The sequence below is a fragment of the Lepidochelys kempii genome, chromosome 10 (genome assembly GCF_965140285.1).
Source record: "Lepidochelys kempii isolate rLepKem1 chromosome 10, rLepKem1.hap1, whole genome shotgun sequence".
Lineage (NCBI taxonomy): Eukaryota > Metazoa > Chordata > Testudines > Cheloniidae > Lepidochelys > Lepidochelys kempii.
Window position 1 is genome coordinate 9752623 of NC_136389.1, and position 14986 is coordinate 9767608.

The 14986-nt window shown below is 51.3% G+C and overlaps 1 protein-coding gene across 11 annotated transcripts in view; it reads left to right on the top strand.

Moving 5' to 3' along the window:
• TNRC18 (trinucleotide repeat containing 18) overlaps positions 1–14986 on the top strand; it is a 90061-nt gene that overhangs the window by 70354 nt on the left and 4721 nt on the right. For 8 of the 11 annotated variants that reach the window (XM_073361914.2, XM_073361923.2, XM_073361918.2 and 5 more), the window contains 10 exons: positions 1860–2084; positions 5295–5737; positions 6758–6922; positions 8021–8162; positions 9110–9227; positions 9723–9798; positions 10370–10478; positions 11605–11721; positions 12214–12378; positions 13516–14789. In XM_073361914.2, coding sequence (XP_073218015.2) covers positions 1860–2084; positions 5295–5737; positions 6758–6922; positions 8021–8162; positions 9110–9227; positions 9723–9798; positions 10370–10478; positions 11605–11721; positions 12214–12378; positions 13516–14789 — 2834 coding nt within the window. The remainder of the gene's footprint in view (positions 1–1859; positions 2085–5294; positions 5738–6757; positions 6923–8020; positions 8163–9109; positions 9228–9722; positions 9799–10369; positions 10479–11604; positions 11722–12213; positions 12379–13515; positions 14790–14986) is intronic. The other 3 variants (XM_073361916.2, XM_073361917.2, XM_073361921.2) reach the window with 2 other exon arrangements.

Here is a 14986-nt window from a genome sequence, read left to right on the forward strand (position 1 = left end):
AACTTTTGTCTCACTGATTTGTATGCATTTTAATTTAAAAGTTGAACTGCAGAGGAATAGAAGTAGTGCCCCTTTCTGCTTGTTTCTGAGGGAGAAATAAAACAAGGAAGTGTTCTTATTTCACCCCCCCTTCACCCCAAAATTCTTTTTGTCTTTACCTCGCGTGGTGTTAATGTCAGAAATATCAGGTCCGGATTTCCCTGTTTTTGCTGGAGGAATGTAGAACTAGTGGGATTTTGACACCACAAGAAATCAGACTGAACAACTGAAAGGGGGAAGGAATTTTTAGTGATGTAAAATTCTTTGGTTTGTTAGTAGCCATTTAACCCTAACTCCTGACACATGCTCTCTCTGTGAAAAATTCAACTGGCACATTCAACTGGTGAGTGACAGAACTCCAGTAAAAACAGGGAAGGCAAAACTTTTCTGGATTCCTGTTGTTTCTAAGGTTATAAAGCAAGTCAAGAGTGGAAACAATAACCTTTTGGGTTTTTTGGGGGTGGGAGGGAGGAGGGGGTAACATTGAGACCATTTTTGTTTATATCATAAAGGGCACAAGTGGAAGGAAAAATGTTTTCCAGTTCACCTTTGAAAGGGGATCGTGGTTTGATTTCTAGGTTGGTAGTCTTTCAGAATGCAAAGACCTTAGCCTATAGACATTAATGGTGCAAATAACATTCCTACTACGGAAGGAAATTGGGCATTCTTGAGGATCCCAGTTCATTTCTCCTTTTAAACTAGGGCTCTTAAATAGGTTTGCCAGATTCATTTTGTTACAATTAACTATACAGAGAGATTCCTTTCTAATCAGTACCTACTGGATCACACATTCAGTAACTAATCGCCCTCAAGCTACTTTACAGACTGACTAGCAAGTATGTGCTACAGGGAAGAGAGTGGTGCATGCTTCTGAGTGTGCAATCCTCTCCTAACTCCCCCCCCAAAACACACCCCATCGAGTAAAGGATCAAAGCAAAATGCCCTCCATTTGTATCAGCCCAGGTGGTCTGTTTGCATAAAGATTTGTCCTGTTAAAGCTGGACTCATGCCCGCCTGCAGCTGATTCTGCATTACTGGGCTGGGCCTGAAGGGGCGTATGTTGAAAGTTTTATGCAGTGTGTTAGTGGAACACTTCTCATGCCCCCATCTGCAAAACAATCTGCTGAAAATATTTCCTCTTAGTAACTGCCATTCTCTTCCCTTATGTCTCTCTCCATCCACAGTTATTTAAGCATTCAAATTTCATTGCTCTTAATACCCCCACTCCCATCCCTGCCTCCGTCTTGCCATCTCTGTCTTTGTCTCTGTCTTGCTCTGTGTGTCTCTTCCCTCCCTTCCAGGGCACGTGCTGATTTCTTGTATTCCCCTTCAGTGAAGGAGAGCTCTTTTGCTGTTACAGAGCCATTCCAGTGCAGTCATAAAGCAAAGGATTTTGTTATGAAGAGGGAAAGGCAAAATGTAGTAATAAAATCTGAAAATCTTCGCCTAAGTCTCTCTTTCCCGCTTTTGCCCCATATGGGTTCAGTTGTGGGGGTTTTTTTGTTTGTTTTTTTGTTTTTTTTTGAGCGCACGCTACCATGTGCATCTGTTTGAACAAGGCTGGTATTACCAGGCAAGTCTTAGTAGGTGAGGAGTTGTACGCTCTGTGACTACAAGCACTTTCTTGTTTTCTGTGGCCTAAGGTGTTTAGCTCAGTTTGGGTGGCTCTGCAGCGTAAGAGAGGACGCCGCAGGCTTTCAGTGATAGAAATCCTGGTGCTCTGTTTGCTGGGAAGCTGCAACCTGATGCACCAGGGCTGAAGGATGGACAGTGGAAACCTGATTAGATTTGTAATGGGCTTCCTTTTTTCTGCGTGCTAGATTCTAGCTCTGAGGAAGAAGAAGAGGAGGAGGAAGCAGAGGACTATGGGATGGACAGCAACGACAGGCTTTCGTCCCCAGCTCTGGATGAGAGCGGTTTGGGACTGCTAGCGAGGTTTGCTGCTAGTGCTATGCCGAGCCCCATTGTCCCCCCTCCTCTTTCCATCATCCAGCTGGAGGCCAAGCAAAAAGCTAAGAAGAAAGAAGAGCGGCAGAGTCTGATGGGTAAGTCCCATGGGGAGGGGGCTGTTGGGTACAAGATGAAGAGAACTCATGGGAGTGGAGGGTCCCACCTATGCTGAAGGTGTGGGAGGACCTGTTGGCTGAGAAGCATGGGTGGAAATATTGGCTCAAGGTTTTCATTCAGTGATGGCTTCTAAAGAGAGGGAGCAGACCCCCCCCCCAACTCCCCACCCCTGCCTCTCTCCCCCTATTTTAGGCCCATACTGAAGCACCCATGATACTGGGGTTCTCTTACAGGACCACTGCCCCTGGAGAGCTTGGCGGTGGGCTCCTGTCCATCTGGTGGTGGCTGCTGGGCTAGTGTGCCCAGAAGTCATGGCTCTGCAGGGGAGGCACCAGCACAGAGGGATAGCAACCCACTGTGGTCAAGAGTAAGCCTCACGTTGCCTGGCAAAGTGCATCTAGTTGTTTGCTGCTGGTTGCCCGCATCAGTGGCTTTCTTTGGGGCTTCTAAACTGACACTGCCTGGCTTCCCTTTGTTGGGGCCCCAGGATGTGTTGGATTGTCATCCTCTTTCCTCCCCCCACAACTCTGTGCGGAACACACGAGTGAAATGGTGCTACATTCTGACAGCCACTTGCCCCTTTGTGTGACAGTGCAAGGGGGCAGAGGAGGGGAAGCCTGTGTGGCTGTAATTAAGGATGGGTCAGTGAGGTTTCCTGCAGAGTGCGTGTGGCAAGGAGTTGAGTTTGTGCCTGCTGGACAGGCCATGTTACCTCTGCTGTGTGCTGCAGTCTAACCTGATCCACAGTCTACTGAAGTCAATGGAAAGGCTCCTCTTGACTTCCATGGGCTGCGGAGAGCAGGTCTGCAGAGAGCTGGCCCCTGGCGTGACTGTGGGATCGCAATGCAGGGCTGCCCCATTCAGATGCACACATGCTACCCCACTAACTTTTGAGCCCAAAGTGCCACCTCCCTGGGCAAGCAGCAAAGGCAAATGAAGGAAGCCCCATGGTGGTAGCAGACCTTTTAGGCTTTGAAGCAGTGTTTCGCTGCCTGGATAGTGGGTCCTTCAGGGCACAGAGAGTGTGCAAGACTGGTGCGGGACAGAGGGGAAGTTGGAACAAGGAAAAGTTCTGAGCCCCAGTTCACCTCCTCCCTGTTTCCAGGGAAGCTCTGAATGCAGTCAGCATGGGAGCAGCTCACGAATAATAGGGCTGTGTCCCACTAGCCAAAAGCTCTCTCCTCTTCTGCTTTCCCGGTGCTCAGCTCAGCCACGAGAACATGTATTGCCTGGAGAGCCTGTCTCCCTGAGCTCTCTCCTGTCACTTTCCTGTTGTGGAGTGTAGTGGGGGGAGAGCCACAAAACGAGAAGGAGGGGGAAAAAAAACTAAAAAGAAAAAAAATGAAACAAGGCCATTTTATAGATGAGGAAACTGAGACAGAGAAGTTATGTGATTTGTCCAAAGCCATAGAGGGTGTCGTTATCAGACTGGAACTCGGGAGTTCCTTATGCAGTCGTGCGCTCAGATTGCTCGACATGTGTCTCTCTGTCCCTATGTCTGTCTGCTGCAGTCTCTGTCTTCCGCGTTCATCTTTTCCTCCCCATGCTAAAGGTACCCCAGGGTGACATCTTTCTCAGGCTGCCAGCTCTATAAAGGTTCCATTTATAAACTCTTTTATTAATATTTATTAAATTGATAATGGAATTTATGACATGCTTCAGAATGGACAATGATGTCTTCCCTGGGAGCCCCGCTTATTTTAGCACCATTTCCATGCTATATTAGGCTTTTGCCAGCTTGTTCCAGTAGCCTCCTTGTAGAATTTATCACAACTGGTTCTCGTAACCTGTCCCTCTTAAAACCCCGAACGTCTAGAACTTGTCTAATTTGTATTAATAAAAAGGAGGGTTAATATCATTACTATGAATGGATCCTTCGTTTCACCCAGTGCCTGCTTTGACTGACTTTGCCTTGCACTCTTCCTAAGCATGTTTGGAATGTCTCATTGAGGGAGAGGGGGAGGCAAAAAATTGTTTTTTAGCTAATGAAGGCTAAAGAGAGTGACTCACGCAAACATGGGTAACTTTGATCCCAATTTCATGCCTTGGAGCATCTTCATTCATTGTTTGTGTGTTTGTCAGAGAAGGAGAACTGGGGGAACTGACGACACTTCACTGGGAACTAGAGGTAGGGGTGAACTGTTTGTGTCAGGATGGGGAGGAACGGTAGTCTCAAGGTTAGGATGTTATCTCAGGACTCTGGAAACCTGGGGTCAATTCCCTGCTCTGCCACAGCCTTCCTGTGTGACCCTGAGCCAGTCACCATAGTGTCTCCATGCCTCAGTTCCCCATCTGTATAGTGTGGGTAATAGCACTGCCTTATGTCACAGGAGGATGAATGCCTCAAAGATTGTGAGGTGCTCGGATACTGCCATAATGGGGGCCAGAAAGGACCCCAGCCAGATCGTGTCTCAGGTCTCTGCTGTGGTACAGGGAAGAGGACAGCGGGAGGGGATTTCCATTTGCTAAGTGCAAGAGATCATTTACCTCTTCCGAATTTTACAGTGACTACTCGAGCCAATAAAAGGACCCCTCTGCTCTCACTGGCCAATCAGAAAACATCACTTGAAGCTGGGGGTTTTTAATTAATAAAACATTTCATCCTAACCCAACATAGCCAAGTGGATCTGTGTGAGGAGCCCGGCCATTAAGGGAGTCAGCCTTTGCCCCGCCGGAGGAGTTTCTGTTTTCTGTCAGCCACCAAACGCTTTCATACTGAGCCCTGTCTGTAACTTGTTAAAATGAGTGCAGGCTTTTCTGTGACTGAGAGGAGAAGTTAGGGGGTGGTGAGGCATACCCCACAGGCAGCAGGCTGGGAAACGTGGATTGATGTGGCTCTTGGGAGGTAAGGAAGGGGGAAGTGATGGGAATGGTCATTAATTCTGAGCGATGCTGCATTGGTGGGCGCGGTGGGGGTTGTTCCTTACTCTTCGCTGCTCACAGTGTTCTCAGGAGGAACGACTGGAGAAGGAGAGATCTCCTCTTGCCCCCCTGCCCCCTCTTGGGAGTTCACTTCTATTTCCTGGTGTGGCTCCGTGCAATGAACTAGGGTGGATTTTCTTGGGGGTTTTTGGCCATGCTCTGCGGAGCAAGTGTAAAGTCTGGCATCAAAGCCAGAGGATGCTGGGTCAGACACAGCCCACCCTTACTGAAGTGGTGCGTTGATGGTTCTACCCCCTTGTGTTTAGGAACGGAGTTTGAATACACCGACTCGGAGAGTGAGATAAAGATCCGGAAGAAATCTCCCCCTGGGCTGCTGCGTGGGAAAAAGGGGCTGATGGAACAAGGCAGCGCCACCCCTGTCCAGGCACCCAGCAACATGGACCCCAGCCCCGGGAGTGCTGACAAAGCCAAAATGGGGGCAGAGAAAGGCCGGAAGCTGAAAAAATTCAAGCCCACCAAGGACCTGAGCTTCGAGTTCGGGCTGGAGGCGAGTGACGACGACTTGTGGAACAGGCGCCGGAGTGAGCGCATCTTCCTCCACGACGCCAGCACTTCCTCGTCCGTGCCGACGCCCAGCACGCCTACGAGCTCTACCCCTGTTTCCAAGCCCAGCCGCTGCGGGAAGGGGGCGCCGCTGAGTCCCAAAAAGGAGGGGAGCAAAGGGAAGGAAAGGAAAGAGCTGAGCAAGGTAGGAGCTGCTTTGCTGGGGTGGGCATAGAGCCGGGGGCATGACTGACTTGCAGAGGAGTGGGGCTGGGAGGTTAATCCTGTTGATCCAGGCACTTGGAAAGAGGTGAGTTCAGTGGCCGTCTCATCTCAGCAGCTGGTTGCTGCTGCATGGAAACACCCTCCCCACCGCCCATCAAGGAGCTTCCTTTATCCGCTACTGCCCAGTTTAATGCTGCAGCAGGCTAGCTGCTCTTGCCTGACTATACCGGACCTTGGTTTAGGGATTCTGGGGGAGGTCCTGTCCCTGCTGAAGTGGTGGTAAAACTCTTGTTGACTTCAGTGGGGAAGGAAGTAACCCCCAGGCTAGCCATGCAATCCTTTCTCTGTCCCATTGTAAGACTGGGAACTGGAAAATTCGCTTTGTCTCCACCACGGAAACCCTGTACTGCAGTCAGAGGGAAAACTCCTGTCTCACCCCCAAAATCTCCCCCGGTCTGGTCCCCTCTGCTTCCCTCGCCCATCACGTGGCCTTTGAGGCGCTTTGCCTTTAGCACAGTGACATCCTCGATCCTCACGTTCTCTGGGAATAGTAGTGATCCCTTCCCAATCACGTGCTAACCAGTTTGCTGAGGCATTAGGTTCCTTGGGCTCCAATTTGGCCCGTTCACCAGTTACTGGGGAGATTGGATTATGGGAAGAATTAGACAAGTTGGGACACGACATCAGCTAGGGTCCTTTTCAGCAGTTCTGGAGGAAGAATTGGTCAGCGGAAGGTGCTGGCTGGGATAATGAAAAGCTCTCTCTGGAATGTGGATGCTGAACCCAGAGTGCCAGAGAGGCAGTGAGAGCCTCGATACAGTGCAAGAGTCTGACAAGCTGTCCACTTGGGCTCTGCCCCATCGTGGCTGGAGTCTTTCCTCGTAGCTCTGTTTGAATACTAACTGCTGCGCTCCCCTTTGCTCCATCTTTCCTCTGTAACTGCCTAGTGAGCATTACTGATCAAACCTTTTTATGGGTGGGGTTTTGTATTTGCTTTTAGCAGAGGAAGAAGGGTAAAGAGGCCCCTTGCTGCTCCTCCTCCTCTACCATGTCTCCCCCTGGCATCTCCAGCTCCCCCTCTGATGCCCGGGTCAGCCTGGCCAACTCCCTGAGCTCCAACAAGAAGAGTAAAGCCAAGGTGAAAGCAAAGGAGGTGAAGAAAGAGGTGAGGGTTGACTCCACAGATTGAAGTCAGGTTGTAGCAAGACAGCTGGGTCTTTGCTTCCTTCCTACCATATCACATTGTGAGGGGGGAAGACAGACAGACAGACAGACAGACACATCCTTTTGGAAGCTGGGACATTGGTAGCACTATAAAGTGTTCTCGCTAATGAGACTGGGGTAGGAAGGGTTGTACAGAAACACCCCTACGGGCAAGACAAACTTTATTTCTTTTAAGTTCTCCTCTTGTCAGGAAGCCTAAAGTCTCAGATGAATGTAGAAGACTAGTCACCATCTATTGACTCTTCTAGGGCCTGAGGGAAGGTACATCCAGGTGACAGTTCAGGGAGCTCAGGACTTGCCAATCAAATTCCACTTGTACCCCAGAAGAACGTGGCCCTGTTAGGGCACCATTGAGGGGTGTTGCTGGACCAGTGGGCAGGAGTTCAAGACTCCTTGAATGGGAGGGGTGACTGAACTGCCACCTTGGAGTCCCTCCTCACCAGTTCCAGGTTATAAGAGACACCGTCAGATTCTGCCACAGCAGCCGAAACACCATGCTTTCCGTTTCTCATCACAAGTATCGCAGGCCAGTCCGACGGCTGTCTGGTTCTATTCTGACAGACCTGGCACATCACCATTTCTTTTAATGTCCAGGCAGGTCAAGAAATGCAGCTAGAATGTATGAAAGGGCTCTCGGAGCCCTCATTCAGCTGACGACAGAAGTGGGGGATAAACACAGCAAATAAAGCAAGGAACTCCGTGAGCTACCAAAAGGCAACTGTCACTTTGGGTACGGCATTGGCAGGGCCTGCTGACTGCAGTGGTTCACACTGAGGCGGTCTGCATCCTAATTGCATTATGTCCTGGATGGCCAGGTTACTTACCCCGGGAGGGAGAATGGCTGGTGTAGAGTCGGGGCTGGTGCAGGGATGTTGCATTTTGGCCTCCTGACATGGAACCTTCCCTGTTTAATGGGGGTCACTTAGAAAGGAAACTGCAGAGCTGGGGAAGGAGGGTTTTAAAAATGGCTCCTAAGCCCTGAGGCTCGATACCAGATGTGGCCGAGGTTTCTGATGGGCTCTTTTGTTTCCCTCTCCAGAACCGAGGGAAGGGCGGCGCAGTTAGCAAGCTGATGGAAAGCATGGCAGCCGAAGAGGACTTTGAGCCCAATCAAGACAGTAGCTTCTCTGAGGACGAGAATCTCCCCCTGAGCATGCTTGTAGAGCGGGCGCCTACCCCAGGTGAGAGCCGGAGGCTGTAGCTGTCGGGGGTGGGGAAGCTTTTCTAAACGCGCCTGGTGTTTTGGCAGCAATGGATGGGAGAGTTGGATGAGCTTTTCCCAGCTGGATAAAGAGCAGCCTGCCCAGTGTTATACAGGGGATGCTGCTCCACTCTGATGAGGAACACAGCTCTCATTCGGTGCGCCCCGAGTCCCCCACAGGTCGGACCTGCCTTGCCCAGCAGTCGCAGGAGCGCTCCGTCAGTCACTGCGGCGGGCTGTGCTTACAAGCAGTTGGAGAAAAGGACTGGGTCCCAGGAGGGCGCTGAGTTCTAATCCCCGTTTGAACCACTGACTAGTATTTTGACCACCAGCAAGTCCCTTGATCTTCCTTGTGCCTCAGTCCGTGCAGCTGCAAAGCCGGCCCAATAGCAGGGCTGCTTGGAGACTCAGGCAGGGTCTCTGCTCTGCGTTCACCTGGGAATGAGATGATGATAATGCAAACCCCTCTCTTGGGTTATCTGCCTTCACCTGACTAGAGCCCAGGGATGGCTGGTTTTGTTCCGTGTGTTAGCCCCGACTTAGGATCCATGAGCCTCACAAGGGTCACTGCCAATAAAGAGCTGCCCACTTATTCCTTTAAAGCACCCCTACGGGTTTCTAGGTAAAGACCAATCTCTATGAGGTGCTGGGTTTTGGCTGGCCTATTGGTGTTATTACTGTATTACCAAAGTGCCTAGGGGCCCGCTGAGAATAGGGGCCCATTGCGCTTGGAGCTGTACAAAGAAAGACCGCCCTTGCCCCAAACAGCTGACAGTCTAACTGAGGCCAGTGGGAGTGGCGGGTCTTGTTGAAAGCTGTGCAGTGGCCTATCCTGGTTCTTAATGGACCCTCATCTCGTGGGATCTGCCCCTTTCTGTTGTGTTGAATGGAGCTGCTAACTCCCTGTCTCACTCCATGGTCCTCCAGCCCCCCGCTCCTGTATCATTGACAAAGATGAACTGAAGGACGGGCTGCGTGTCCTCATTCCCATGGATGACAAGCTGCTCTATGCCGGACACGTGAAGACCGTGCACTCACCTGACATGTGAGTAAAATGGCAGCCTCTCCCTGATGAGCACTGCTATGGCGGGGGGTAGCACATGCTTTGGGGGCTCCCAGGGGGTGTATGGATGCACAGTATTGCTGCCCTGTCCTTCGTGCACAGCTCCACCAGAGACCCAGCGGGGTCTGCTCAGTGCTTTCTCGGACCTGGTCTGTGACCCAGCACAGCTGGATACTGGTGAGATGCAGATGTTTCTTGAGAGCTGCAAAGCTGGGGGCAGTAGCTGTGTTTGGCTGGGAGGAGGAATTTACCATAATGAGCTACCCTAGTTTACGAGTGAATTCCTCAGCTGGAAGAATGAAGCCTCCCATTAAACAGCCTTGGCTAAACTGCGGTTTTTGAGGTGGAAGATGATAGGGCTTGGAGAAGGTAGGATTTGGGGAAGGAACTAAGCCCAGAGAAGGGTTATTGGGGCACAGTGGGTCCTTCTTGTTGAGCTTTGATACCTTGTGATGCCGTGGGGTCTTGTGTTTTCAGATACCGAGTCGTGGTGGAAGGGGAGAGGGGAAATCGTCCCCATATCTACTGTCTGGAGCAGCTTCTGCAGGAAGCAGTAAGTTGGGCCATTTTACTCTCCACACGTGCAACGTGACTTTCGTATCAGGGATGGGGGAGGCAAAAGGAAAATCCCTCCTTGTCCCGTGGGTAGTTGCGGGTTGCAGTGGTGCCCCCAAATCCTGCCCCGGGTGCCCCATCAACATGAAGCAGGTGTCAGACAGATTGCTTTGCATGCCTCGGCAAATGTAATTCCCTTCCTGGCATTGTGGATTCAGCTTCCCATCGCTGGCATTGGGCGAACACACACCAGGGCCAAGGGCTTAACCCTGTCCTGCCAGGGACTGTAGGACTTTGAGTCTTCGGTGCCGTACTGCATTGTATCACGGGGAGGAATGTGACCCTTTCCTACAGAGGTCGCCCCTCTCCTGTTCTGCAGCCTTCAGCAGAGGCACCTTTGAATCCTGGGGGAGGAGGAAGTCCAGCTGGGCCTGGCTCAGTCTGAAGTCCTCCCTGGGGAGGTCTCGGCAGTGTCTGTTGACAGCCAGTCTCCTGAAACACTAGTGTGGAGGACAGAAGATCATGGAGGCCTCAGGCGGGTTAGTAAGTCACTGTCCCACCCCAAACAGATTATTGATGTGAAGCCGCCCTCCGTGAGATTCCTGCCTGAAGGAACAAGAATTGCCGCCTACTGGAGTCAGCAGTACCGCTGCCTCTACCCAGGGACCGTGGTGAGAGGTAAGAGCATATCATGGCTGTCTCTTACACTCACAAACCAGGGGTGTCTTAGCACAAAACTTCAGGAGAATCAGTGGAATAGTACAGTGCAGCCCCAAAGCCTGTAGTGATAGCCCTGCCAGGCCAGATTCCTTACTTGGAGTAGTGTCTGACTCTGCAAAGAGCCCCATTGTGGTATGTAATCATCACAAGCTGCCTTGCGGGCCAATATTACTGTTCACTTATGCTAGGATTTTTGCAGAGGCCTAAGGGAATTAGGTGCTTAAGTACCATTGAAATTCAACAGAAGTCTGGGAGACGGGGGATAAACAATTTCAAAAGCCCATAAGTGAGATAGGAGCCTAAGTCCAGCTGACTTTCAATGGGGCGTAGGTGCCTAAGTCACATAGGTGCTTTTGAAAATTGTACTCTGAGTGCCTGACTCCATTCAGCCTCTTTGGAAATCATAGCTGTAAAAAGTGCCTGGAAAGAGAGCAGTAGGAAGGGCTGTGAGCTGACTGCAAAGCACTTCCTGCTTCCCCACAATGCCCTGGTCACGGGGTTTAATGTTGACTGGCCTGGAAAATGGCCATAAGCTTTGAAAAAGCTTCCAGTTGGGATGTGGCCCTTGGAGTGCAAGATGCACGAGCTGAAGAGAGCATCAGAGGGCATTGCACATGACTAACATACTGGGGAGACTGATACCAGCAGAGAGGGATGAAACAGCGATTCTTTATCTGGGAGGGAAGATGAATAAGTGGCGGCCTATGGTAGCCGAGGGCGGTTATAAAATCCAGTCAGAGATGGATCTGAGGCTATTGGACAGGCCTCCTAACGAAGGGACATCAGTGCAAATGAAGAGTGAATAGGTGTGAGAAGAGATGGAATGGAATTGTGGGGTGGAGTCATGTGGTTAAACTATTGGGATGATTCTGTTGAAAGGGCAGTTTTGCGCTTGAGGGCGGGGCGTGTAATTGCATCACAGGCTGCCCCAAATGGGTCTGGCTTAATAGTAGGTTCTGAAACTGGCCCTGCCGCCAACAGTCATAACTTCCAAGTGCCAGGGTCTGGCCCATTTCTACTCTACTGCTCCAGCTGTGTGTGTTCCCAGTCCTCTCTTTTTAATCTCTTTCCCCTCAAACCACAGGGGCCCTTGATCTGGAGGAGGATGGGGATCTGATAACGGTGGAATTTGATGATGGGGACACTGGCCGGATCCCCTTGTCTCATATTCGGCTTCTACCACCTGACTACAAGATCCAGTGTAAGTCTGGACTCCTGAATTGGGTTCTTGTGTGAGGTTTCCTCCAGAGCCCTGGTCTTTTTGCCCATGAGACACTAGAAGCCTCCTTTTAAACCTGCTCAAAAGGGAGACTTCCCATGTTAGGGAACTATCCCGTAAGATTCCAGGGATAATTCACAACTGTTTTTGTTCCAGGATTGTGTCCTAAGCTATGCGGATCAGGACTGAGTTTTCTAGGGCTGGGGTGTTGGGAGGAGAACCCATCTGGGAGTGTTGGGGTGAATCCATGTCTGCTCTGCGTTAGTAGGTGTCAATTTCCCAGTAGCACTTAATGTGCATCCCTCATAGGCATTGTGTGGTGCCAGCAAAAATCTGGGCACAGCAACCAGCTCCTGTGTAATGGCTGCTGCTGAAAATTCAGACTTGCAGGTTTGGCATGGTGTGGTTCTGTTGGGTTCTATTAGTGGGCAGCCGTACACCAGGATTCCTCATCTGTGTGACTCGATGTTACAGGTGCGGAGCCCTCCCCCGCCCTCTTGGTACCCAGTACCAAGCGCCGCAGCCGGAAGTCCAGCAAGGATGCTGGGGAAGGAAAAGAGGGTGGTGCACTAGGGTCAGAGGAGCCAGTGGCCAAGGGCAAAGGTCGTGGGAGAAAGCCAAGCGTCAAGCTGAAAGCTGGTATGTTGATTCTCATGCAGTTCAGTGAGTCCTTGTGCCAACTGTTTCATCCGGTAATGTAGCATTCCTTTTCCTAGAGTAGCGTCCCTTTGCCTAGGTGGTGCTGCAACACTAGTGCAGGTCTGCATCTGGTCTTTGCTGCTAAACTTCCGAATCTTCATCCTTCCCTAGAAGACGGCTTCCATCCAGCACTGTAACCCAACGCTCAGGAAAAGTATTGAGCAGCTGCTGAGTTTCTCACCGTCTTGCAGGCGTTTGTTCGTGGGATTTGGTTGGGTTAGAGAGCTAGTTATTTAGCGGCTGGGGTTATTGAATTCAGTGCTGTAAACAAGATTTGGAAACTCCGCTCCGTTTTCTCAGCGGGGCATCTGTGGGCATGAGCCTCCGCCAGGAGTTGCAGACACATTGGGAGGCTGCTCCCTTTCCTAGCTGCATCTGTAGGGAGGTGGAACAGCTGCAATGGCTGAGCTTGCAGAGGAGGGAAAGGAGCTCCCTGTGGATGCAGCGCTCTGCCTGGAGCTAGGAAAGCCAGCAGCCTCCCACTGTGTCTGCAACTTGTGGCTGAGGTGAGGCCTGCTGTAGCCTCCAGAGGCTAAGGCTGCCCTCTCAGCACTGCTCACAGGCCACAGCTAGCAGGAGAAGTGTCATGAGGTTGGCTCATGCTAAGGCCCCCTTGGTAGTCTATTATACTACTGAATGAGCCACCATCTGACCATGTATTTTAAGGCACGGTATCTGGGCAGCAGTAAGTATAGCATAGATTGGAGAAATCTAGATTGTGCTTTCTTAGCTTGGTTTGCGATAGCGGAAATTCATAGTGCGCCCTCTTTATAGTGGTCAGCAGTTCATTGGTGTTAGCCTCAGACATACCGGCCTGTATTATTTATTAAGTACTCAAAAAGGGCCTTGCTAAGGTGGTCACTGGGTGGAGTGAATAGTTTGGTAAAAAAGCAAACCATGAAGGAACAGGAGAAATCTTTAAATCCCCCTCCCCACCCAGGGCCTCAGCTCCTGGGTTATGTGCAGAGAATATTCAGCAACTATTGTGACTTGAGGGAGTCCATCCCGGCATACAGAAAATGTCATATGGGTGATAATTTGCATCTCTCAGTCTATCTGCTTTCTGTTCCTTTCCAGAAGAAGCAGTCCTGCCGGAAGAGACAGACCAGGGAGATTGTTCAGCAAACATCCCTTCTGCTCCAGAGAAGACCGTCTGCCTCGGCAAGCAAAGTGTGAAGGGGTCAAGGAAAAGCCAGCAGAATCCAGCAGGAGGATCTCCCCCACCTGCAGAGGAAAAACGGAATAAAGCTGGCAAAATGAAGATCTCTGCTAAACTTCATAGCCCACCTCCGCCTTCTTTTCAGCCTCCTGCATTCAGCAATGTTCTTGGAACGGAATCCTACAGTGAGCTCCCAGGGGCGCTGGGATCCTTCAGTTCCAACGACAACCCCTCCGGGAAAACCAAAGCCAAGAAGGGAAGGCCTGCTGAGGAGTCGCAGGAGTTTGGTTCGGCAGCCAAGGCTCAGAGAAAGCAATTGGACAATGAAATCCTCATCAAGCTGGACCACGAAGGAGTGATGTCTCCAAAGACCAAGAAAACAAAGGAGGCCATGAGGATGCTGGAGGGGTCAAACCTGACCAGCAGGAGGGATGGCAAGAGTGTCCTGGGGCTGGGCTACCCCGCTGCGTTGGGCAGTGAAGCCAAGCAGAAATCGTCAAGGGCTAAAGCAGCAGAGGGGGAATCTTCGGCTTCTAATTTTGGAGGCAAGGATCAAGAAGTCAAAACCACCCCAGCGACGGCTGCGGAGGAGACTGAAAGCAACAGCAGCGGTAGCAGCTCAGAGTCTGAGGGCGAAGAGGAAGCTGAGAAGAATGGAGGTGAAGCTCAGGACAGCAGCTCAACCAGCTCCAGAGCTTCAACCCCTCTGTCTTCATCTAATTCCTCCTCCTCCTCCTCCTCCTCTTCCAGCAGTAGCAGCTCTTCTTCGTCCTCCTCCTCATCCTCGTCATCAGCATCCTCCACCTCATCTTCCTCAAGCTCCAGTTCCTCCTCCTCTTCCACCACGGACGAAGACTCCTCTTGTAGCTCAGATGAGGAGGCGGCTGATGCCCAGCCAAGCTCCTCAGTCCAGCAGGCTCTCCCTCCGAAGCAGACCAAGCAGGCAGGAAAATCCCGTGTGTCTTCTCACCCTCAAGGCCAGAAGCCGCTGCCGCCACAGCAACAACAGCCGCAGCAGAAGCAACCGCAGAGCAGCAACAAGAGCAGGCCCAAAAAGCGGGAGGGGATCCATCTGCCCACCACCAAGGAGCTTGCCAAACGGCAGCGGCTGCCTTCGGTCGAAAACAGACCCAAGATTGCTGCCTTCCTCCCTGCACGGCAGCTTTGGAAGTGGTTTGGCAAACCCACCCAGGTGAGCGCGGCCCTATGGCTTGTTCTTTTGGCTCGTGACCTCTGTGTTTTTATAATCCCCATCACCTTTCTACTCTGCCTCCTCTCCTGCCAAGCCAGCAGTTTCATCCCCACCCTCTTCCTGGCTGGCGAAGGCATCCCCTGGTGGTGAGTTTTGGTGCATTCCCAGCTTGGTTTGTTACCGGGGTTACTCCAGGC